We start from the raw sequence: 25,355 nt of genomic DNA, 5'->3' as shown, positions 1-25,355 counted from the left end.
TTGCCATCCCCCTGGTGGAATGAGCTCTCACTCCGTGGGGAAAAGCAAGACCACCAGTGAGATAGCTTCTATAATCCAGTGGGACAGCCTCCGTTTGGACAGAGCTCTACCTCTATTTGGATCAGCGAAGCAGACAAACAGCTGGTCACATAAACGCACATTCTGAGTGCGCTCAATGTAGGTGCGTAGCACACGCACTGGACAAAGAGAATGCTGCATCCTCTGCTCCTCAGATGCAAAAGGTGGGGAGCAAAAGCTCAGCAACTCAACTCCATTGAGCTATAAGATGCAGGCATGATCTTGGGAAAATAGGCAGCATTTGGATGCAATACGACCTTGTGGCCATCAGAAGAGAACTGTGTGCAGGAGGGATGCACAGAGAGTGCATGAAGGTCACCCACTCGCTTTGCCAAAGCCAAAGCGAGAAGTAATGCAGTCTTATACGAAAGAAATTTCATATCCACAGACTCAATGGGTTCAAGGGGGGCTACAAAGGGCCTCCAGCACCAAAGACAAGTCCCAAGCAGGGACACTGGACTTAAGCACGGGCCTCAGCCGGCGAACTCATTTCAGAAAACGTATGGCGAGGGGATGTGCACCTAGTGTCACCCGGTCAAAGCCAATATGACAAGCAGATAATAGCTGCTAAATAAACCTTAATTGTTGAAAATGAAAGGCCCTTATCCAGCAGCTCCTGCAGGAATGTCAAAACATCCACAATAGAGCACTGAAATGGGAGAATGTGATGGTCCTGGCACCATTGCTCGAAGGCTCGCCATTTGTAAGCGTACAAGCCTCTAGTAGATGAGGCCCTAGCGCTCTGAATTGTCGCTATCACACTAGGTGGCAAACCCTTAGCAATCAAGTTTAACCTCTCAGCAGGTAAGCATGAAGGCGCATCAGATCTGGGCACGGATGAAACACTTCTCCTCCCGCCTGAGAGAGGAGATCCCTGCGGAGAGGAAGCTGCCAAGGACTCACTGCTAGCAGGCTGATTATCTCTGCATACCACGACCTTGTGGGCCACCAAGGGGCCACTAGAATCAGAGAGAGGGGGAATGCCGACGCACTCTCTCTAGAACTGGAGATATCATTTCCACTGGGGAAAATGCATACAGGAGCACGTCTGGCCATTGGTGCGCTAGCGCGTCCAAACCCAAGGGTGCATCGTGGTCGATTATGGAGAACCATGCATATGCAGGAACCATGCAGGAGCGCTGACGGGCATGGTTCCGGCTCGTCATCGGCTAATCCGTCAACGTAGTCCATGTGGTCAGCCCAGCTAATTGCGGGGACATAGACCGGAAAATCCTCGTCTTCGGACTCGGACGAAGCCGGGGCTCCAGACTCAGAAAGGAGAGGGTCATGCCGTGCGACAGCCGAGCGTCCCAGCACTTTTTCCACAAACGTCACCCGTCTTTCCAGGGTCGAGCGCCGGAGCTGGCGACATAACGCACAGGCTTCGGGCTCCGTCAACGCTCTCCTAGCGTGGACGATCCCCAGGCAGACAGGGCAGGCATCGTGCTGGTCGCTGTCGTGCAAAGAGGAACTGCATCCCTGAGGGCAGGGGCGAACAGAAGATTTCTGCTTTGCTCGCTTCGGTTTAGAGTACATTCCAAAACACAAAGCAAAACGCTGCACGGGAAAAACTTGAAATTAGCGCTCCGCGGGCAGCCTACACACCAACTGCGCGGTGGAGGCTAACACCAACAGGGGCAGTTAAGCTAAGTTCAAGTCGGCAGACAACGGAGCTAACTAGCAGCAGCTAGCTAGCCCAACTCAGCAGAGGTGTTCTCAGCGAGGTGAAGAGCGTAAGAACTGAGGGATGACTGTGATGACAGCGGCTATATGTGCAGGCGGGGCCGTGCACGTGTCATCACACGTCATCTGCCTTAAAGGCGTGATTAAAGGTTTCTTCAGCCAGGACACGCGAGGGCGTGATATCCCATACTTATGTGTTGTACCGAGTGAATCGACTGAAAGGGAACTCTAAATTGCCCATAGGTGTGAATGTGATTGCGAATGGTTGTCTGTGTGTACTGGTGACCTGTCCAGGGTGTACCCTGCCTCTCGCGCTAAGACAGTTGGGATAGGCCCCTTAGGCTCCCCCTGCAACCCTTAAAAAGGGATAAGTGAGTGAATGAATGAATTACTGTTGTACATATTGGGGATTACTAACTAGCTTGATTAAGTCTCTATTTGCTACATGCCCTTGTTCAGACACCTAAATGCAGCTGTTAGCTAAGATGTTCAGCATGTTCATCAGTTATATAATGCTCTAAAAAACCAACCAAATCCCTGTATTATTGTAGGGTCTCTCCCACAAGACATTTGACGTGGCTGCTATTGTGTATGTTTCTGTATGTTTAGATTTGTTGAAATGGTCTTAAATCAATAATTATACCCTCTCAGCCATTTCACATCATTTCTTTGTAAAGAAAACAGATTCAGCCTTTAATGCTCAGACATCCATTTAAGACTTAATCAAAAGTAAAGTCTTTGTTGGTGTCTTTTTATGAATTCAGTGGGACAAAATAAATGTAAGCATCAAAATGTAACTTTCTATGGGGTCTTTTTGCAACAAAATACCTTCATATCTCATATTCAGAGAGCTGAAATTAATTTGGCTATGGTTAGAGAACATAGAAGGAACTTATTTGCAATTTTGTTTCACGGCTCCCGATCCAAGACCAATTCTCCACTTGTAGTTCACAGATATCAGGAGATGTGAATGCAGAGTAGATCTTTTAACTTGGGGAGAAAAGAGGTCCATGAGAGCCTTGTATAATGAGTTTCTTTTGAGAGGTTACTCTTAGAGAAAGTGTGAAATGAACAGCCAAACTGGAAGCCAATTTCAGCTTCCCTGAATGAAAGCCTTTAATCCAGGATGAATCCCCTTGATCTACAGTAGCTCAGGTAGACAGGCCACAGTACAAAGGAGCATCAACTAAATGCTCCTGCACCGTGATACAAGCTCTCCTCTGGTGAGCTTCACAAAGACATTGCGATGCAGCTCCGAAAACAAGTTAGCATTTAACTCTATCCCACCTCCCGCCTCTGTTGCACTTGTTTCTACTTTCACATCCGACTCCTCTGTTATTTTCTCATAGGTCAGAGAAAAGCTCCTAGAGAGCAGATGATGAGCTTCATTATTAAGCCGAGCAATTACATCCCTCCCGGCCCAGGCCGCAGCCAGGCGCTCCCTCTATTTATTTCGTTAAGATAAGACAGATCGAGGTGGAATAGTAATGCAGCGCCTTGTAGCTCAGAGGGGAGGAGAGGTGGCATTTGGGAAGCAACAGGGGAGAGGGGATGGGCGATGCAGACCCACTTTCTGTTCTCCACGTATCATTCTTGATTAACCTCCAGAGCAGGAGAGCACAACAGAGCTGCAGATAGCTCCCCTCCGAATGAACCTGCCGCTGTCGGGCTGACTGTTCGGATGAACACAGCATGTCATGCTGAGTTCAAAGTGTATCTGTGTGTATGTGTGGATGCACACATACTTTTAATGACAAGGCCTGCTGATTGGTGGACGGAGAGATCTATTGGGAGGATCAGCCCTGAAGCCAGGAGTCTGATTTGCTGGTGTCACGTGATCACCAGGGATATGCCCGGTGGCACACTTAATCTATATAATTGCACTGATGAGATGCTCAGCAGAGGAAAACTTCCGTTTCCCACAGTCAGGCAGGTAAGAGTCACCCACAGGCGGGAGGAGATCATGTAAAATTGTGACACCTAAGCATGACTCAGCAGACAGATTTTCCTCCTTAGGGCACTGAAGCACTCCATTTGTACTGAGTCACCTTGACATCAAATGACCATTAGAGCCAAGCAATGAGACACATGAGCAGAGGGGAAAAAATGCTTCAGCTGGCAAGGACTTGATCAGCACTGTCCTCATAAGTCTTGGTGATGGCTACAGTGTCACCCGTTTACATTGCTCTTCTGTCCTCTAATTGCCCCTCGACACCCACATTTCTCAGCATCTAATCATCAGGAAATGTCATCAAGAATAAGCTGTGTATGTGTATGTGTGTGGGTAGTTAAGTAGATAAGGGAACCTGGCTGCTGTGAGGACGTGACCTTCAGGGGCAATTCGGGTAATGAAATCACAGGAAGGAAGTCCTGATGCTGGGGGCCCACCTGGTAACCCCTCTGTCAGGGCTGACACTGATGACCGCATCCTAAGTGAAACAAATGTGCCAATTAGGCAATTCATTCCTCACATCCTCTACCACACAACCACTGGCCTAATTTGTATTTGTCCCTTCATCTTTTTCCCCCATCACCTCCTCCTTCTCTCCCTCTCTTTGTCTCTGTCTCTCTCCTCCCTTCTCTTCCGCTTGGTGAATCTTTTCATCAGTACCCAAGGGCTGTTAGTGGCAGACAGACAGCTAATGTGCAGTGTGGCCCCACACTGGGAGGGCCAGCTCGTGCCACATATTAATTGCCTCTTTCAAGTCACGGATTTCCCCACAGGGTAAAATTGAAATAAATACATAAAAAAAGTTGTTGGTGGTGGTGGTGGGGGGGATGGATGTAGTGCGGTGTGGGAGGGTGCCAGGACTCGTGTCATCCCTTCAGTGACGGATGACTTTAATCATGAGAAATTAGACCCCATCCCCTGCCCTGCTCCTCTTACTCTCTGTTTTCTTATCTATCTAACGATGCTAGGCCGCTTAACCTCTGATGAAACCCCCCGTGTTAGAGGCCAGTGTTAAATTATACAGAAAAATCTGCAGGCCCTCAGTCGCACTGTAAAAAAAAGAGAAATTCTCATTCTAACTTGGAGTGGCACAACTGGTTGAAATAGAAGTTCGGAAAAATACAAAATGAGAGAAATGATTACTATGTTATGACGTTCATTATCATTTTTATTCATGTCAATATATACCTGCAATCCATCATCCCTCAGGTCTGTGTGTCATTTCTATTTACCCAGTGTTTGCATGCCCACAGGCGTTTCCTATTTGCATCCAGCCTGAGTGTTGTTTATTATAAAGGGTGGCTGCCTGTGCTCTTCCTATAAATCCATCAGCCCAGCCCATTTTGCTGCGCTATGAATGTAATTTGCAAATGCAGCGATGCAGCTCCCTTACCAGGGTAGAAGCAGTAAAGCGTCACTAAGTTTGTAATTCATAATTAGTTTTCCTCTCTGTTGCTGGTAATTGGTTATAGCACATCCTTTGACTGCCTAATGGCTTTAGCGTTAGTGGTTATACTGCCTAGTTGTGGCTAATCGGCAGGGTGGGCCTTGTAAAATGTAGCTGATCAGCAGTTATGTGTATTGCTGGGCTTTTTTAGGGGTGCTGAATCCAGATACAGGATCTGCTACTAAGATTTGCACGTTGAGGGTTCAGTATGCTCGAAACAAACAAAGTGTTGCTTCACCATGTCGAGCCAGTGCTCAAGACAGGAAGTGTGCAGTCTATTAATCTTATTTATCTGTCTTAGACCCATTGTTTTAGCATTTCTGCCCTTTAAACCAACTTTCTTCTGACAGGCTGCCCCTTGCAAGAAAAGGATATGAATAGCAGGGCTTCTGTGTGTTCTGTGGATGTCTTCAGTCACTGACAGCATGAAGAGCCAGGAATAGAGAAGCAAAGCATAATAGGGGTCCTTTAATAAATGTAATAAAGGACTTGTATAAATGTAGTATGTTTATAGTAAAGTATGTAAAATTTGAGTCGCCACAAGACAATTTAGTTAAATGGAAAACGGAGGTTTGCATGTGGTTAACACTGTGAAAATGTCTATTTTAACCCAAATCTAATTCTATTCAATTCGTTTTCATTTATATATTGCCAAATCACAACAACAGTAAACCTCAAGGCACTTTGTATTGAAAGGTAAAGTGACCAATTACTTGGCAACAGTAGGAAGAAAACACAGAGTGATGTGTTAGCTCAGAGAGTGAAAAGAGGTGTGTGAAGAAAAAACACTCAGTGAATCATGGGAAGGTCTATAGCAGCTTAGCTAAGGGAGGATTCAAAAACAAAAGTTTTAAGCCTAATCTTAAAAGTAGAGATGGTGTCTGAATCCAATCTGGGAGCTGGTTCCACAGAAAAGGGGCCTGAAAGCTCTGCCTCCTATTCTACTATTAAATACTCTAGAAACCACAAGTAAGGCTGCAGTCTGAGAGCTAAGTACTCTACTGGGGTGACACGGTACTATGAGGTCTGATTATTCCTTGTTGTAAGGAGAAGAATTTTAAATTTAATTGTTGATATAACATGAAGCCAATGAAGGGAAGCTAATATAGGAGAATTACCCTTTCTTTTTCTAGTCCCTGCCAGCATTCTTGCTGCAGTATTTTGGCTCAACTGAAGACTTTTAATGGAGGTTTTAGGACAACTTGATTATAATGAATTACAGTAGTCCAGCCTACAAGTAATTAATGTATGAACTAGTTTTTCAGCATCACTCTGAGCAGGATTTTTCTAGCTTTAGGGATATTGCACAAATGCAAGAAAGGAGTCCTACATATTTGTTTAACATGTGCATTCAACCACATATCCTGGTCAAAAAGATCTAACCTACAGCGTAAGCTATTCCATTAGTTTCTCAACTTTTAAGCCGCAGCATTTTGCTTGTTTGTTTTGTTTTTTTCTGTTTGTTTTTTGATCAGAGGGTGGACTACCAAGTCATCAGGAAAAGGTAGCAAACCTGGTTAGCATAGCTGCTAAGTAGTACAAAGCTACAGACTGATAAAGTGCTAAAATGTCTATCACCACAACTCAAGAATAAACGTCTTGGGTGGGCTGTACCCCACATATTAAAATGCTCTAGAAGGTACCAACAGCACAAACATAGTCTAGTTTAGTAACACAGAACTAAGGCCTAGCACCCGATTGGAGCAGCCTGTGTTAGCAAACCTGTCCATTAACTTTAATCCCAAGCAGTATTTAAATCCCCCCACCGTAAAGCTCTGATGAAAGGGGAAACTACCCATAGAGGTCAAAGACCTTGTTTATAAAAGGCAGTTAACATGTTTTTAAGGCTAAAGTTTGGCACTTTACCATGAGAGTGTATGGGGATTGATTTGCTTTTTAACCTAACCATAAATGGCAAAGAGAGGAACTGCATTTTTTGGCTCTTCCATCTTTGGCTTCTTTTTATAGCCTCAAATAGGTAAATCAAGATAGCCATTTGATTAAACCAACCCTAACCCCTATACCCTATCCAAAGCTCTTCTGTTTGTCAGAAAATAAACTTTATTTTGAATACATGTCAACATAGCTATCAGTCATTATTTCCTGTGTTATTGGATTGCTTTAAATCTTGGGTCCATTTGTCTGCCCATTTAACATGGTGTTAAGTGGAATTGCTCTAGTGTGTTGTACTTAACTATGATGTTAGTGATATTTGCTGCAAACACTCCTCATATGAGTACTATATTACCACTCTTTGACAGGTGGAGTGGCTGAAAAATGAAGAGCTGGTGAGTTCCCTGACGGATGACAACATCGACACCCGAGCCGACCACAACCTCATCATCAACGAAGCGCGCCTGTCCGACTCAGGCAACTACACCTGTCTGGCCAGCAACATTGTGGCAAAGAGACGTAGCGCCACGGCAACTGTGATAGTCTTTGGTACGCCATCGTAGCAGCTGCTTATTGCCTGCTACAACACATTACAGAGTAGTGACACAATGTTTACATGGCACTTCAGATCAATTTGTTCGGCTTCCTGTGCCCCTATACACAAGTGATTAAGAGACCCGTCTCTGTGTTCCCACTGAAGAGCAATGTTTCCTCTTTATTCAGATGAATGTATTATTCAAACACTCAATTTACTGCCTCTCATTTAAAATCAATGTGTACTTTATGAAAGGAAATAAGCCAGTGTGTCTTAATCTCATTTAAAAGGAGTGTTGCTTATTAAGTATTTATTTGCCAGAGGCCTTCCAGAAACGTGGGTTCGCCAGCTTTGATAGCACTGCTGAGCAGAGAGAGAGAAAGACAGAGAGATCATAAAGTGCTTCAGTCACAACGCTAAGCGGTCGACTCCAAACCCGTCAACCAGTATGAGTCAGTGTCGCCTTTAGAAACGGCGTTTCCGTTTAATGGCTGCTTTCTTTGCTTTCGCATAGTTCCTTGTCTTTATCTTAATCCAAGTGCAAGAAACACTGAACTGAGCAATTACGAAACAGGGAGCTGTATATCCAGCGTATTGCGCTGTGCTCAATCTGCTCCTACCGTTATACATTGTTGCCTTGCACTGCCTCTGAGCCTGCATAATCATTAATAACCCCAGCAGCTCTTGTTAGAGTGTTTAACTATGCCAGAGTTCAGTAAAAAGTATTATTCATTGCCGTGCCCTCACTCTACTTCTTTTTCTTTTCTTAACTTTGCTGGACTCTCTCCAGTGAATGGCGGCTGGTCCCTGTGGACGGAGTGGTCGGTCTGTAATGCGCCATGTGGGCGGGGTGTCCAGAAGCGATCTCGGACCTGCACGAACCCGGCACCACTGAATGGCGGGGCCTTCTGCGAGGGCATGTCCGTACAGAAGATCACTTGCAACGCGCCCTGTCCAAGTTAGTTCTACTTCTCAGTTTTTGCTTAGATTAAGCACAGCTTAATGGGGCTGTGAAGATACAAAAAGTAGCTTTTGCTACGTGTCAAAAACTATTAATGCTTGGCTGAAAATAATTAGGCTGGTAAGTCCGACAAAAATGTTCACATTAAATGTTCTAATGATATTAGCGCATGATGACTTAATTATCTCCAATTCTAGCACTTCTGTTTTCAGTTGAATTTATTGCAAGGCTGTTTAATTCTATTTGAACAATAACAGTAACATTTAGCTATCGCTGACATGTAGAGTGACGTTAATAAGCTTCATTCGTGCCTCATTAGCATTGCAGGCAACCAATAAAGGGACTGCAGTGGTCAGTTCCAATAGTGGCTACACATTATTCCTTTGCCAATGAGAGAGAGCACGCTATGCTCAAGAAACTACAAACAATAAAAAGAAGAAGGCAGATTTATGATGCAAAGTAAAGTGACTAACAGAAGCAGTGGTGAAAGAGGTTATATGACTCAGTGCCCAGCATGCAGTTCAGTGGGAGAAGGTGAGCTTAGGTGCTTGTTGAGAAAATGAATTTTTACCTTACAAGAGCAAACAGGGAGGGATTTTGTTGATCTGGGGAGGTTTGTGCTCACCCAGGCAAAGGTTATCCTTTATGGTGAAGGATGCATCAACACACAGACATATCTGCAGAATTTAAATGGATACCTGTGACTGTTTCTTAAACAAAAGGCTGCTATTGAGTCAAAACTAGTTTCGTTGCTCTGGATAACCACAACAGGCAAATAATAATAATATTAAAATAATTAATAATACTCATAAATTTGTCTTGTGTTTTATACATATGTAAAAAAAAAAAGCCCCAATGCACACACTTTTCAAATTCTTAAAATTTGAATAGCAGGCATTACGAAAAAAAAGTGTGTGTGTGTGTGTGTGTGGGGCAGGGGGGCACTTTACATGGACTTTTATGTAGAATATTCTTTGTCACCGACACATGATCTGATATTGCCGTACTGGGATTATTCTCTTGTACAAACTGGCTCCTTTAATAGTCTAGACATCCCACTGTGCACTTAGGGTCATATGCAGTCCTGCAAAACAATAACAGCCTAAATCTTCATAAGTAATTCATAAGTGACTATCAGCTATTACAATATACAATTACAATTAGTTACTTTTTTTAACCAAACACTAAAAAAAAAGCAAATGGATCAGATTTACTAAAAGTGACCTTTGATCTTATGAGGCTGCAGGTATTTAAACTACACAAAAATATGTGGAAGTTTGTTCTTTAGGCTACCTGCACTGAATAATCCCCTTTGAACTTGTTGCAGCCTCCAACAGGTCTGCACACCTCCAGCAACTCATGGCCATAAACTGTAGTTTCTGTGCTCTGGTGTCTAGGACTGTTGTTGTTGGTGAAACATGGAACAAATCTGATCAGACTAAAAAAAAGCCAACTTAATCAATCAATTTTTTCCTCATAAAATACTGGGTTTCCTCATATTTGGCATGAGAGTATGAGAATGAAGGATGAAAGAAAGTTGGCAAAGCTTTAAACTGTAAAAATATAGTACACATGAAACACTGTTGATATATCGCATTGTCTGATGACATTAACAATAAAAGAAAGTAGAGTGATCAGCTCTGCTGCATCAGTTGCATGCAAGCTGAATTAACTGAATTTATTTTTGTTGAATAGCACTGAATACAGACCTGAGGCAGATGGAAATGTCATGCTTCTCAGGTGTTTAGTAATAACCAAACAAATTAAAATGTCAGAGAATCAGTACTGAAGTGGATATATCAGTCTGGACTAAACTGGGGGATGACTGACTGAACTTCTTGGATTTAGCCATTAAATTAATTAAACATTTTAAGTATTCGATGCTGACAAATGATCAGATTTATATATATATATATATATATATATATATATATATATATATATATATATATAGAGAGAGAGAGAGAGAGAGAGAGAGAGAGAGAGAGAGAAAGAGAAAAGTCATGGATGATGGAGTATTGTCCATTACCTCTGCTAAGAGAAGAGAGATAATATCCTTACATAACATTTTTATTTGCTACAGAGACACTAACACCTAAAAATACATTTGCATGCTTCAAAAAGTACAATTTGGAGGAAATGCATTATAATCACTGCCCTAAATGTGCTTAAATCCAACTTTTAAATCAAATTGTTATGCCAATGAGTTCACAAACAGTATTGTGCATTAGCACTGAGAGAGTTGCTGTACAAATATTTCCTTCTTATGATGATAAAAAAAGGTAATTTCTTGCTAATTTGCCAGTGCAAATGTATGAATTTCTCATTCCATAGTCATTTTTAAGTGACAGGTTTGTTCAAGCATATATAGTTGGCCTTTAGCTCTGTACATTGTTAGTGAGATTATTTATATGCACATGTATTACAGATATGCGCAAATGCTCTAATCTTTGACATTTAAAATCAGCGTGACAAAATGAGATATGTTTGATCTCTACATCCTGACAGGCCCAGTTATTTCTGCATGAGAGGGAAGTTGTAAATGAACTTCTTTTGTAGCCTAATCGAATGGCACCAAGTGAATACTCCGCTCAAACTTTCTTCTGTAATTACACATAAAACCCACACTCACAGATTGGTCATCACAAACTGATGTCAGTCATTGGTCATCATAGTTCAAGTCTGATGTATAAGTGAAAAAAGAGGAGCAAAGTAAAGAAGACAAAGGGAGTAGGTTGCTGTAATTGTTTTGCACATTTTGGTATTCCTTTATTGTGCAGCAATGCAAAATACTTAGGTGTGTACTTTTGCTTTTAATGTGCTAAAAGCAGTTCATTAGCAAAATATGTTCAAGTGTTTTGGAGTTTTCCCAATTTGGTCAACCTGTGGTGTGGAAATATACATTTAGGGTTGGCTTGGAAGATGCCAGACTAATAACTTATGCAGGAAAATGTTCTTGAAAATCAGAGAAGACAGATATGAATAGATTTCAGAATAAATTTATCACTTAAAGCCGTTTTAGCAGCAGTTTCGCACATCATCACATTCATTTTCACACGTGAACAGAAAAAAAAAGGTAATTCAGTTACAAGTATATGCCATGAGAGTTTTGTCTGGGAAGCTTCAGATGGACAGATGGAGACCGAAAGTTTGGTCCAGTTTAATGGCAACACCAGAGAAGGATCAAACATTGGAAGAAGAAGGAGAAGGGGCAGAAGTCAAGCAGAGAGAATTAGTCCAGATGAATACTCATTAGTTTGTAAAATAAGTTGAGGGAAAAACCAATTAGTTGTTTTTAATCTGGGATATGTAATGAAATGCTATTAACGGCACAAATTATAAATTTTTAACCTTAATTTATATTCTATTCCTTCCTAGTTAAATTTACCCTTTTTAATTTTTCATATTTATTTCCTATCTTATTCATAGCCTTTTCCTTTTTTGTTTTCTTTAGGTCACGAGCAGTTGTCCAAGCATTTCACTACATATCGTACTGTGTATGACTGTGTACGTGACAAATAAAATTTGAATTTGAATTTGAATTTGAATTTGAAAGAAACCTTTCATCAAAGTATTTGACATAGCGCAAAGAGAAACCAAAGTGACCTGGCCAGAAGGACAGATGAAATGCCATAATATCATCAGCACAGTGCTGTCAGTTTTTAAAAGTAATGAAAAAATAATCTGCTACGGTAGATTCCTATGAATGCTGTTTACTTTTTTTTTTTTTTTTTGCCTGTCCCGTTTGGCTCTTTTGCCATCAGAATTATTGTCTAAAGGCGAAGAAAGATGCCCAACGGATTTACTTTACCAAATTGACCATCCCAGCCTTGCCGTAATGGTCCATTTGATTCACCTTTTATTGTTTATTTTATTTTCACTTGCTGAATACGGGACAGACTTGACTGGGGGAAAGAAAAGGGAGAAAGAAATGAATGCTGTTTACTTTGATGATGGTCTTTTTATGGTTTCTGCAGTGATTCACCTGTAGTACTCTGTCTTTTTTTAAACAAAATCTATAAGTCTCCATACAATCTTGAAGGCGTACCCAGAGATGCTGAGCACTTGTTGGCCCTTTTGGCTTCACTCTGAGGTCCATCTCATCCCAAACCATTTCCATTGGGTTTTGGTCAGGTGACTGTGGAGGCACTCCATCACTCTCCTTCTTGGCCAAATTGCCCTTACACAGCCTGGAGATGTGTTTGGGGTCATTGTCCTGTTGAAAAATAAATGATGGTAAACGCAAACCAGATGGGATGGCATGTCGCCGCAGGATGCTGTGGTAGCCATGCTGGTTCAGTGTGCCAGTATGTTCAATTGGGAAAAATTCCCCAACAGTGTCACAAGCAAAGCACCCCGACAACATCACACCTCATTCTTCATTGTGGCAACCATGCATGTAGAGAACATCCGTTCACCTTTTCTGCGTCGCACAAAGTCACTGCAGGTGGAACCAGAGATTTCAAATTTGGACTTGTCAGACTAAAGCACAGATTTCCACTGGTTTAATGTCCAGTCCTTGTGTTTCTTGGCCCAAACAAATCTCTTCTGCTTGTTGCTTTTCCTTAGTAGTTTGACCATAAAGGCCTGATTCACACAGTCTCCTCAGAACAGTTGGTGTAGAGATGTGTCTGCTACTGGAACCCTGTGTGACATTTCTCTATTCTCTAATCTGAGGTGCTGTTAACTTCTGAGGCTGGTGACTCAAATGTATTCATCCTCAGCAGCAAAGGTGACTGTTGGTCTTCCTTTCCTGGGGCGGTCCTCATGTGAGACAGTTTAATCGTAGCCCCGGATGGTTTTTGTGACTGCACTTGAGGACACATTCAAAGTTTTAGCAATTTTCCGGATTGACTGACTGTCAGTTCTTACAGTATTGATGGACTGTCGTTTCTCTTCACTCAGCTGATTGGTTCTTGCCATAATTTGATTTCTAACAGCTGTCCAATAGGGTTGTCAGCTGTGTACTAACTAACCTGACTTCCGCAGAAAACAACCGATATTCTCAACCCCACTAAGAAGGCAAGAAATTTCACAACTGAACCCTGACAACACCTGAGCAAACGGTGGTTATTTTCAGGAATCAAAACTATAAGATATATTTAGATATATTGAGTTATTTATCAATTCTTTATTTACTACATAATTCCATGCTTCTTGCTTCGTATTTTGTAGATAATCCGGCATTCTGACATCCTGAATCAGGTTCATTTGCTTGTATTTAGTAAACAGTCATTTTCAGTTTGAAACAGCAGGGCTTGGCTGCATAATGAAAAGTTGGAACAAAACAGATTTTAAATGATACATTCTGATCCATAACAATAACTAAATTCTTATATGTATGTTGTCACCTTTTCAATTTCTGCACTTTAAGCTGTTCTGATCTTAGAAAGATTCTATATTAACTTTTTGCTATTTGAAAATAGCGTGCAATTTATTGCTGGTGACTTTTTTGAGCTATTGCATTACTGGATATGTTCTGCCAGGTTATTACCTCTTCTTTCAGCGGAGCTACAGTTTGCCCTGCAACATGCCCAGCGGAGGGGATTTAAGTCATATGTCTCTTTCTTGCTGGAAAATAAAGTAACAGTTCTAGTGAATGAGGTGTTATGTGTTTCTCACAGACAAGGCTATGTGTAAACACTCTGGATCCCATCATTACCATCAATGGCTTTCAGCAGTTGAGGTGGATAGAAATAAATCCGAGAGTGCAATGAAAAAGACACAAGGCACAACAAATGGTACCATTTTTGTCATGTCACTGTCTCACCAGGGCTAACACTCAACTAATTAATCAAATTAAGCTACATCTATAGAAGAAGTAGCTTAATTCTGCACTCCAATTGCCCAATGACCATATTATTTAATATCCAAGAGACATAGTTATTCTGTCCCAATACTTTTTTTTTTCATTTTTGCAATATCCTAAAACTATCAGTACATAGTATGCAAGCAGACTTTTTTCAAACCACTGTTCTCTGTCCCAGCCACACTGATCAGATCAAAGTTCAAGTAAAACTTCGCATTTTAGTGCAGGAGAAAAAAACACTTGATGGTGTTACTAATCAATAATAGTGGCTCTGCCTCAGTTTTTTAAGGTCTGGCTTTCAGAGTTGGCTTTCTGGCTTTCCTGCCTTGCAGGATGAAACAGAAATTGGGCTTTTTGGACAATGGCTGATGTGTGTGTTTTGAAGTTTCCAACTTCCTGCCTCTTGCTACCAATTAAAGCTGTCAGCCTTAAATGCAGCCTTTAAGAGATGGAGAGAACGGTGGGTTGTTTTAACAGCATGCTGTTTACGGGGAAAAATAATTAAGTTCAAAAATGAAGGAAAGAAAATCTCCCTCCTCAGCAGAGATAAGCAGGCCTGTGCCGCTACCATGGCCTGGAGCCCCGACATGATGGTTGAAGTTGTATGTGGGCCAGGTACAGAAGTGCATTTTCCCCTTTTATCAGGGTTGAACCTAGTCTTTGTGTAGAAAAAACAGACTTGAGTGAAGCAGAAGACCCTGCGAACCTGTCTTGAGCTGCTGATTGACAAGTGCATCCAGTTTTGACAGGGCACCCCAGATCATTACCTCAATGATGTTCTGAATGCACAAGGATAGTTGCTGCAGCATGATGAGGCAGACAGCCAAGGTAGATTGCAAAGAGAAGAGAAAATACACAGAAATGGAGCCCCTGTTTCCATTTGGAAAAAACAGCTTTTTAAAGTTAAGTTAATAGAAATTCTGCACTGCAGTGCTCAAACTCAGAGTGGATGCTGCTTTCACATTGCTCGTGTATGGCACAGGCATGTATGGTTAATTTATCCTTGTTTAATATCTTTATTATACCACAGTGTCATAGTCAGATGATAAAAACGTTATTGTTTTTAAACACTTAACAACAAACAGAAATCTCGCATGGCATTCCAGGAATGTGCTGGAGTCACTTACCCAGTTTGGGGGTCACAGCCTCGGGTGCTACGATTACTACTTGGACAGCTGTTGCTTTCACCCTCCATATATTGTCTAGCTCCTCTCCCAGCACTTGGTATTTCTCAAGCTTCTTGTATTCCTTTTTCCTGATGTTACTATCACTTGGTTTAACAATATCTATCACTACGGCCTTCTTCATCTGCTTGTCTACCAGTACATTGTCAGCCATCACCATTTTGTCCATCTGTATCTGGAATTCCCACACGATATTGCCCAAGCTATATCCCATTTTGATCTCAGGACTTCTAGCCCCCCATACTCTGCACAGATGTTCTAATACACTATGCCGGCCACTTGGTTATGGTGTCCCTACTATTACGTATTGTATTGTCTCAGGGACATCTTTGCACAGTCTGCATCTGGGGAGGTAGAGCCCAGCGTCTAATGATCTTGTACTTAGAGTTTGTTCTTGGGTTGCCATAATTACCACCTATGTGTTTTCTCTTAGTCCAAATTTGTCCAGTCATTGGTAGGGTTTTTCAATATCACCCACTATCGTACATGCCATATAGTAGCCAGTATTGTTAATGATCTGAAGGGTTCAGGTATATACAGAACAGTGTGGACAGAACATCTCCTTGTTAAATCCCACACTTGATAGTGACCTGGCTTGAAGTTGTTGTTCACCACATCCCTATGAAATTCCTGATGATGACCTGTCAAGTCTTGTTGACCTATTGTTCAAAGCATTCTAGGATCAATGTGTTAGGCACTGAGTCACAGGCTTTCTTCTTGTAGTCAGTCCAGGTGGTGCAAAGGTTGGTCAATCTGGTTTTGCAGTATTGAGTGACATCTCCATCAATCAGTAGCTGGTGTTATTTTTCTTGGTGCTTGTTTACCCATTCTCTGAGGGTGGGGATGACAGTATCTCCCCTCTGACCTGACGTCCTGGCTACCCCTTTCCTATAGAGTTTGTGTTGTACCTTGTCAATCTGTAATCACCATTATATATCTTTTGGAGCAGTATATGCAGTCATGCATTTTCTTTAAGGAAAACCTGTCTTATAATTTCTGATGTTTATTTTGGAAGTGTAAAATTAAAATAAAAAACAGCTAAATAACAATATAAAACTTCCCTACATTACCATAAGTTACCTGAAAAAGGTAAGCTTATAATGCTAACCATGTTAACAATATGGCTGCTGAAACTTGAAAGAAGTCCAAAAAACCCCAATAACAATACATATACAATACAAACTGGAATTAACTCTCCCATTCTCTTCATACCAGTGCCTCTGCCTAATTATTCTATCCATGCACTTCCTCTAAACCAGAGGGTCCTGAAATGTTCTGCACTGGATAAAAACAAATAACACGTGCTACCTCCAGTGCATCCAGAACATTATCTGATGGGACAAAGTGCCAAACATCACAATCCTAGAAATAATGCACATGTACACCCAGCCAAAAAGACACACATGTGTGGTTACATGGTGTGAATAGAGAGTATCTGGATCCCCTAGGCTCTCCTCTGAAGAAAAGTTGATCTGGTAATAAAATCCCAAAGACAGACCCCAACTGCACTGTGGAGATGGCTGTAATACCAGAAGGCTCTGAGCATTGTACCTGGGAAGCTGTGGCCCAGCAAGGACAACTCAAAAAGCCTCTCCAAGTTAGAAAAGACACTAGTCATGTGAGGCAAAGAGACACACAACAAATTCAGCTGTAAACTGCTGAATTCTTCCACAAAAATTACTATAACATGAAATCAAAGTAAAATCCCTTTTTGCCAGTGACTTTTGGCAAATTAAAGACAAACCTTATCATTTCAAAGAAATATAAATCATTATTTTAGTTCTAAGTTCCAAGATACATTTCTAAGTCATTAGAATATCTCCTTGCATCTTTTTATCACTCCTGGGTCTCATTTGGTTTGGTGTGTCCTGCAAGTTTTCATAGTTAGCCAATATTAGGGAACATTAAGTACTTGCTGCTAACAAAGTAAACACTTAGGACATTACTGTATTATTTAGCAGAAGATGTCTGACACATCACTTCTTGGCCCAGACAAGTGTAATGTTGCATGAGTATAATTTTCACATCCGTCATTGACTAAGCAGAAAACCAGCAATTTGTGAGCTTATCTTGTAACGGGCACAAGCAGTGACTGTAATTTCTTAAATGTCAGACAGTGTTACATACATGCCTTTTTCTCTCTTTTTCCTCTGTATTATAAAAAATTTGCAAAGTGAACCAGTGATGCTAATACTTTGGTACTTTCACTATGGTGGTGTACCTAATGGCTCACACACTAGAGTAAAAATAGGACAGCAACCTCACTACAAGTAGTCAAAATTTGTTGTTTCCCGTCGATTGCACTGAAAGTTTTTACTGTCACCAGTGGTTGGGCTTGCAGCACCCTCGGCCTCAAACCACCCTCAAACCACCTTTGATTGCAAACTAATCACGAAGGTTGCCTGGTTAGTTGTTAATTTAAAAAGACAGAAAGACTGCCAACACACTGCAATCAATCTGTACTTTTCTAATGAGCCCAACTCGTCAGTGATTGTCTCTACAGTAGGGGAGTCATCTCAGCTGGTTACATTCTGGTTAAATTTCTATTTAAAAGTACGTTTACTGAGTGCCATGTCATTTTGCACAAGTTGCAATCCTTCAGCAACTACATCATAGTCTACTGACTCCCTCTTATCCCGTTTTTTAGACGAGTGGTCATAGACCTGGTCTATGTCTTTAAAGCAATCATTTCTAAGGCAATGAGATCAGAAATTCAAACAGTCACAGTCATTTTGGTTATTCCAGCCACTGTTTTCCCTGGCTGTAAAATAAAATAAATTTAAGAAATGATCTCTCTTCAAACGTGCTTTGAAAGTCTGCTGCCACTGCAGGGTTTAGAATCCAAGTTACTGAACACAAAATATTTATACATCAATGTATTATATATTGTCTGTTTATGTAATATGATAGAAGCTAAATCTACTGCCGGTTCATAAAAACTTCAAAAGTTGCTTGCTTCTGATAAACACAGAACTGTTTCAATGAAAGAAAATGTTGTGTTGTGTTTGTAATTAAGTTCAACCAGAAGATCTGGTAAAACTGAAAAAGAAAGGGACACGCATGCTCTAAAAATATCACCAAAACAAAATGAATGAGAATTTATATGTAGCCAATTTAAGAAACTAGACATTGCCGAAAAACAACATAAAATTACCAGAAAGGGCAAGTTATGAAGCCAAAATGTTGCAAGTGCTACAGTTTGTCAAACTCTCTCTATTGTTTACCAGTTGGCAAATGAGCTCATTCAACAGAATCAGAGCAAGAAGTCATAGGGGAAACAATACGCAAACAATGACTAGTGTTTGTGGTCAAACTCAGAAGCACTCAGCGTTCTCTCCCCAACATACAAACACCTTGTTTGCATTACAAGTAGGTGAGAAAAACCCACAAACAATTGCAGTGTGTAGGTAGGGCCTGTGGAACTTCACAAAGGAAAATTACCTTCTTCATCGCCCACAAGACTGTATTATGGGTATCGCCGCTGCTGCCAAAAAATCTTCAGGCGCCATATGGTCTCCCTGTATTTGTTAAGCTAAGCATGATGAGGCCCTCCTTGATCAGATGACAGAGCATGGTGGAAGAATCCCATCTATTAGCATGCACCAGGCTGCCTTGGTTTCATAGCCTTGCATGAAACTCCATTATATAAACAGGCCTTGGGGTTAATGGGGAGAAAGTGTCTCTCTCAAGCTGTACCAACAGACCAGCACTTGTATTTGTGAATCATACTGAATCCATGTGTTTAGTTGAGCTTGCTGTAGAAACATGTACATTTTTAAATTTGTATATGTGTTTTACCAAAGGGAAAATTAGTCTTTATCTTAAAGGAAGATGGACATTTTGTTCAATATGCTTTCTTTCCAAATGAGAGAGAAGATGAGCTTGATGGCAGGCGAGGGATGTGTCACTTCCTATTTTCTTTATAGCAGACTATATTTATCTATTATCATTTATTTTACTGAGCAGAGACCTCAAAAAGTCCATAGCATGGACTCTACTTTCTGAAAAAAAGAAATATTAATCAAAAATAAGAAGTAATCAATCAATCGATTGAGCCTTTCATTTGTCACATACAATGTTTACACCTGCAGTGAAATTGGACACCCCCCAGGCCACACATACATAGCAAAGACATGACGTGGGAAGACATGATCATCAATATAACTAATAAACCAACGCATAAATGGCAAATATTGTTTAGTATTGTCAAATGTATTTAAGACACTTTTTTTAACCAAACAATGTCATTGAGAATGTAGCTTATTTAGCTTATTTCTTCAGAAACATATTTTTAGGAAAGTTGGTTGGCAATTTGGCCTGGAACATAGTAGTGAGTCCTCAACAAATAGGACTGAATCAATCCGTTTGCCCCTTTTTTCAGACAAATAAACAAAAAATTGAATCTGCATTTTAATAAATACAGTATTGATAATATGTCCCAAGTGAAATCCTAGCTTTCTGGTAATACACATTGATTTGTCAGTTAAGGACACATGCCCTCAGTGGCCCAGTAACTAGATGCTAAGAGTAACTAGTAAGTAATTAGAATGAAGAAGAATTCTAAAAATATGTAGAATAAGCAGCTGTTTTCTGCTGCTGCTCCTCTACCTGAGACTATTAAAATAGTGTCATAAAGTATTCCCAACATTATCTAATGGTGCTATGGCAAGAAACCTATTATGCTATATTATTATACCACACTTTAATAAAAACCTATAAAAATCTAAAGCTGTATCTGTATTTATTATTGTGACCTCTTAATTTAAATTTGCAAATGCTCATCTTACTGTGGGCTTGTTGTATTCTACTGGCTGATTCAGAACAGATTTTTTTTGCTGTTGTGCGGTACATTGCCCTGCCAAGGGAGTGCTGTTGCCTCTTTGGGGAGACAACAGAACATTGGAGTGTAATAAGATGATCAATTTTAAAGTTTAGGTGTAAGTGGTTTTAATGTGTAAAGAAAGAAAATCAGTTTAAAGCATCATAAGCCTGCATAAACTGTGAACTGTCTCAAAAAGTACTCTATGAAAGTCCCTTGAGTTATTCAGTATTTAGAAGTCCTTTGATTGAGCGTGTATAACAATGTTTTTCCCTGTCTTTTTTCTAATGATAATTAGGCTGTTTCAGGAACTCCAGGAACAATTTTATTATGCAGCCTCATTTTGATTCCATTAATGTTACTGCATTATTTGACTCTTACCATTTCAAAGAAATAGCCCCCTAGCATAGACTGAAACCCTTCACTTCTTAACAAGGTTTTTATTGTGAACCAATTAAACTCCTACCAAAATGGCACGAGTGCACTGTTTATATTATATATGTATTATTTATTAAAGTTAATTAGGATGCACATTATATGCCATTAATTTGAAATATACCATTTATTGAAATCACTTAAGACATCTAATCTTAATATTAATCAAAGTACATTGTAACTTGTCACTGGTGATTGCACTGAAAGTTTTTACCGTCAATCACTGATGTGGGATGGTGCCAGTCTTTGTCTTTCTGTTTTGCCTTTGTGCTAACCCTTCTGTGATATCTACATCCCTATATTGTAGTTGATGGAGGCTGGAATGAGTGGAGCCAGTGGACAGTGTGCAGCAGTCAGTGTGAGAGGCAGCGAACTCGGGAATGCAACTCCCCAATACCCAGACACCGAGGCAAAATGTGCGAAGGGAACAGTGAGGCCACTGAGAACTGCACAGATGGACTGTGTACCCAGAGTAAGGCCTTTCTCTCTACTGTCATCATCATTTTTCTATTTTTTTCCCCCAACATTATCATTATCATATATACACTTACTATAACATGGCAAGTCATCGCAAGCGTGCTTGAAGAGGAGGTGTGAATTGAAAAAGAAGCCACAGTGTGGACTGACACAGATTCCCAGTCCATGATAATGTCACCACTCTTTCTTCTGTACACTGCTCCCTTGACCTGTCATGAGTCAGCCAGTCACTACTTTCAAATAATGTTTGATGTGTGAAATATAATTTCATTATTATTTTGGTATGAAGTGATTTAAAATCAAATGAGCTGGTCCCAGTAACAAGTTAAATAAGCTGTAAATGTAATTAATAAATCTAAACCTTGCTTCTATGCACAAGTGTGCAAGTAATGCTAATTCAGCTTTACGCAGACTATTGCATGACTTCTGTCCATTTGGTCCATTCTACCACAGATCCTTAGCTTTTATCAGTTTTTTTATGTTTGAAAACAGATATTGGAGAAACATAGTAGATAAATCGAGATACATTCATTAATACCAGCTTGACTTGGATTGCTTGTAAATGTTTACACTCAATCTTAACACTGAAAAACACTGTAGCTTTTTTCTATCAGTCAACTTGGCAGCTCCAGTGTAACAACAGCCAAAAACAATTGCCAAAATGTGAGTTAGCATCATTGTAAAATGGACTATATAAACATATTATGATACAGGAACCTTTCTTTGTGCAAGTACATCACTAAAAACTTTCAGAGTACTTTTTATTTATTTCTTTTGGGTTTTTTTTTTGGTTTTTTTAAGTACTCTGGCTATTTGCTGCTATCATAAATAAGCATGATATAAACATACATATAAACTTAGTACATTTCATTTCTTTTGTTGTACTAACTTTTCTTGGCAAGAAAAGCAACCACCTGTTTTTTGGTGCCACAATTGTAAGGAAATTGCATTTGTGGGTTTAGCAGCAGAGTTGAGTCTGCGGGTTGCACCCACGAATAAGAGACCAAATGCTCTCTGCTAATGCCAGAGAACTATTTCTGCTATTGAGTCTTGTTTGGTGCTGTGTATGGGATTTGTTAAGAAGTCTGAAGAAACCAGACATACTGGCAGTTTAATCATTCATTCATTTATCAAGCAGGGGCCTCCTTTGGATGTGGAGAAACCATTTATAACCACAATAGCCCGGCACTTCCTCCTCATGCTGGTCACCAGCTGTGGAATAGCATCTCATTTTTCAACCAGCGTTTGTCATCAGTCAGTCATGTCAGTTGTGCTGGTCACTCTGACATCAACAACATACATAGCTGATCCTACAAGTGTTCAATGGGGTTGAAGTGAAGACTATAGGTCAGTCCATCCTCCTCTACTTGTCTGGGTAGAGAGCTTTTGTCCATACCCTCCTGCAAACCTTTACTGCAAAACTGTGGAAGATTCTTCTTGTGGTGAACTCTCCTGGGGACACCCACTTCGCGATGTCCCTGGCATCTTCAAAAGAAGAGTCAGTAGCAGAATAAGCTGTTTGGCATTGGCAGAGATTGGCAGGTTTTCATAGGCACAACCCACATAGTCAACTCTGCTGCTTTACCCAGAAATGCATTTTCCTTACAAATGTGGCACCATTTAGGGGAAATAAGAAGTCTTTCCAACTCTATAAGATTTACTGACAATAAGCACAGTTACAACAAAGAAATAATTGCATTCTACAAGGTTTAGGAGTGTGTTTATGGAAATTTTTAACCATTCTTCCAGAAGCATGTTTGTGCGGTGGATAAGAAAGCTGGGCTCACAGTATCCGCTCTAATTTTTCCCAAAGGTGTTTTATTGCTTTGCGTTCAGGACTCACAAATCATAGTCACTCATTTATGCACCTTGCTTTGTGCACTGGTTTGCAGTCATCTTGGAACAGAAAGGAGCCATTCTCAAACTATTCCCACAAAGTTGGGAGCATGAAATTGTCCAAAATATCTTGGTATGTTGAAGCATTAAGAGTTCCTTGCACTGGAACTAAGGAGCTGAGCCCAGCTCCTAAAAAATAACCCCAGACCACAATCCCCCCCTCCACCAAACTTTACACTTGGCACACTGCAATCTTACATCTACTGTTCTCCTGGCAACCACCATCCATGAGAATGCCTGACAGAGAAGCGTGATTCCTCACTCTAGAGAATGTGTCTTTACTGTTCTAGGGTCCAGTGGCGATGTGCTTTACACAACTGCAGCTGAAGCTTTGCATTGCACTTTGTGTTGCAAGTCCTGGATGCAACAGCTTAGCCATAGAAATGCATTCTGAAGGTCTCTACTGACTGTTCTAGAACGAATCTGAAGGCCACATGAAGTTTGTGAGGTTTGTAGCGATTGACTCTGCAGAAAGTTGGCGACCTCTGCTCAGTCTGCTCCTCATCATCTGCCGACCCCTCTCTGTGATTTTACATGGCCTACAACTTCGTGGTTGACTTGCTGTTATTCCCAGTACCACTAACAGTTGACTGTGGAAAATTTAGAAGTGAGAAAATTTCAAAACTGGACTTGTTGCATAGGTGACATCCTATTATGGTACCACTCTGTAGAGTGACCCATTCTTTTAAAAATGTTTGTAGAAGCTGCCTGAATGCCTGGTGCTTGATTTTGTTTTACACCTGCAGCCATGGAAACGATTGTAACACCTGAATTCAGTGAGTTCCTTTGGGTCTGGTGGGAGTGAGGCCAGAGTGGACCTGGCTTGTTCCAGTGCATCCTGCAAAAGCTCACAATAGGCCTCCTTTTGTGTTCTTGGTGGATTCTGAGCAGTTTTTTTTGTGCAGCGTGCATTTGGTACATTGTATACCCCAAAAGAATGTTGTTGTCAGTTTGGGGAAGGCAACAGAACACTGCAATGCAATAAGATAATCATTTTAGACAGTTAGACAGTGGTCTTAATTAGAGCTGGGCGATAGAACGATAACGATATGTATCGCGATATAATTTTTACTCGATAGAGAAATTAAGCTATCGCGATAGACCTCGCCGCTCTTGTCCTCTTAAAAAAAAAAAAAAAAAAAAAAAGGTCAGCCAATCTAAATTAAGTAGCGCAGAGCCGAACCAATCACAGCCGCAGCGTCACGTCGCATGACTTGTTACGTACAGCACAAGTGCCAAGCCGCACGTGTGTTTGTTTGGGAAGCAGCCAGCGGGTAATGGAGCCAGCGCGTAATGGAGGAAATGAGTGTGCCGATTAGAAAAATCAACCGAGCGTGACCGAAGAGAAAACAGATGATGGTTCCAATGCCGGAGAGATTGTCGAACGGAAGAGCCAAAGAAGTTCCGTAGTGTGAAGGTATTTCGGCTATTTCAAGTCTGACAAAAAACAGAGTAGCGTGCACTGTAAATTGTGCCGAAAGCAAGTCTGGAAATACAATAAACTGGTGCATGCGTCACACTGTGCGCCACGTTATTGTTTCGGTGAAATGAATTTCTACAATACTGTTACTGTTAATTCTACTCTCTGCAGTGTTTAAATGCTCACATATACACACAGTTACTGTCCCTCCACAAATACGACTCGGTTCTGCTTCTATGCCCCAGCTTTGTTTACTTTTTCCCACTGAGGCTTCTAGACTTCTGATTGGCCAACATTTCTGCACGGTTAGGAATCTAGCGCCACCTGCTGCTTTGGCATGTTCATAGCAGCGTTTTCCTTCATTTCTGCCTTTATGTGTGGACGGGATTATTTTTTAAAACGAAAACGGAAAATCTCCGTTTTCAAAAATACCCGTGTACGTGTGGACGTAGCCTCAGTCTCTGACTGGAAGCGCTAATTCGTCATTCGGCTTTTGTCAGACTAAAGTAACTGTTAAAACTGTTTGAAAAGCTAAGCTATACAACAAGGAGAGATTGAGAATTTCCTTTTAGTTCTCAGTTTATTTGATATTGACAAAAGTTAGTCAGTTTTGTCTGTTCTTCTGTAAAACAAACTAAGATTTATTTTTAGAATTAATATTTTGTTTCTAAGTGGAATTGACAATTTAGTAGTCTGTTTCGTTTGTTCTGTTTTGAAACTTAAACGCTTTAGCGGCTGCCTTTTGTGTAGTTTGCAATATTTGCCTT

At 40.8% G+C, this 25,355-nt stretch overlaps 1 protein-coding gene across 2 annotated transcripts in view; it reads left to right on the top strand.

Annotated features, from left to right (window-relative positions):
* The window catches only part of LOC146562113 (netrin receptor UNC5D-like), a 300,501-nt gene that overhangs the window by 172,617 nt on the left and 102,529 nt on the right, over window positions 1-25,355 (top strand). For both annotated transcript variants that reach the window (XM_085293595.1, XM_085293593.1), the window contains exons 5-7: window positions 7,421-7,601; window positions 8,378-8,545; window positions 21,103-21,267. In XM_085293595.1, coding sequence (XP_085149721.1) covers window positions 7,421-7,601; window positions 8,378-8,545; window positions 21,103-21,267 — 514 coding nt within the window. The remainder of the gene's footprint in view (window positions 1-7,420; window positions 7,602-8,377; window positions 8,546-21,102; window positions 21,268-25,355) is intronic.

The sequence above is a fragment of the Mchenga conophoros genome, linkage group LG12 (assembly GCF_057382185.1).
Source record: "Mchenga conophoros isolate Kocher_MC1m ecotype Shallow Benthic linkage group LG12, M_conophoros_male_GT1.1, whole genome shotgun sequence".
In the NCBI taxonomy this organism is placed as follows: Eukaryota; Metazoa; Chordata; class Actinopteri; order Cichliformes; family Cichlidae; genus Mchenga; species Mchenga conophoros.
This window is presented reverse-complemented; position numbering and strand designations above follow the sequence as displayed.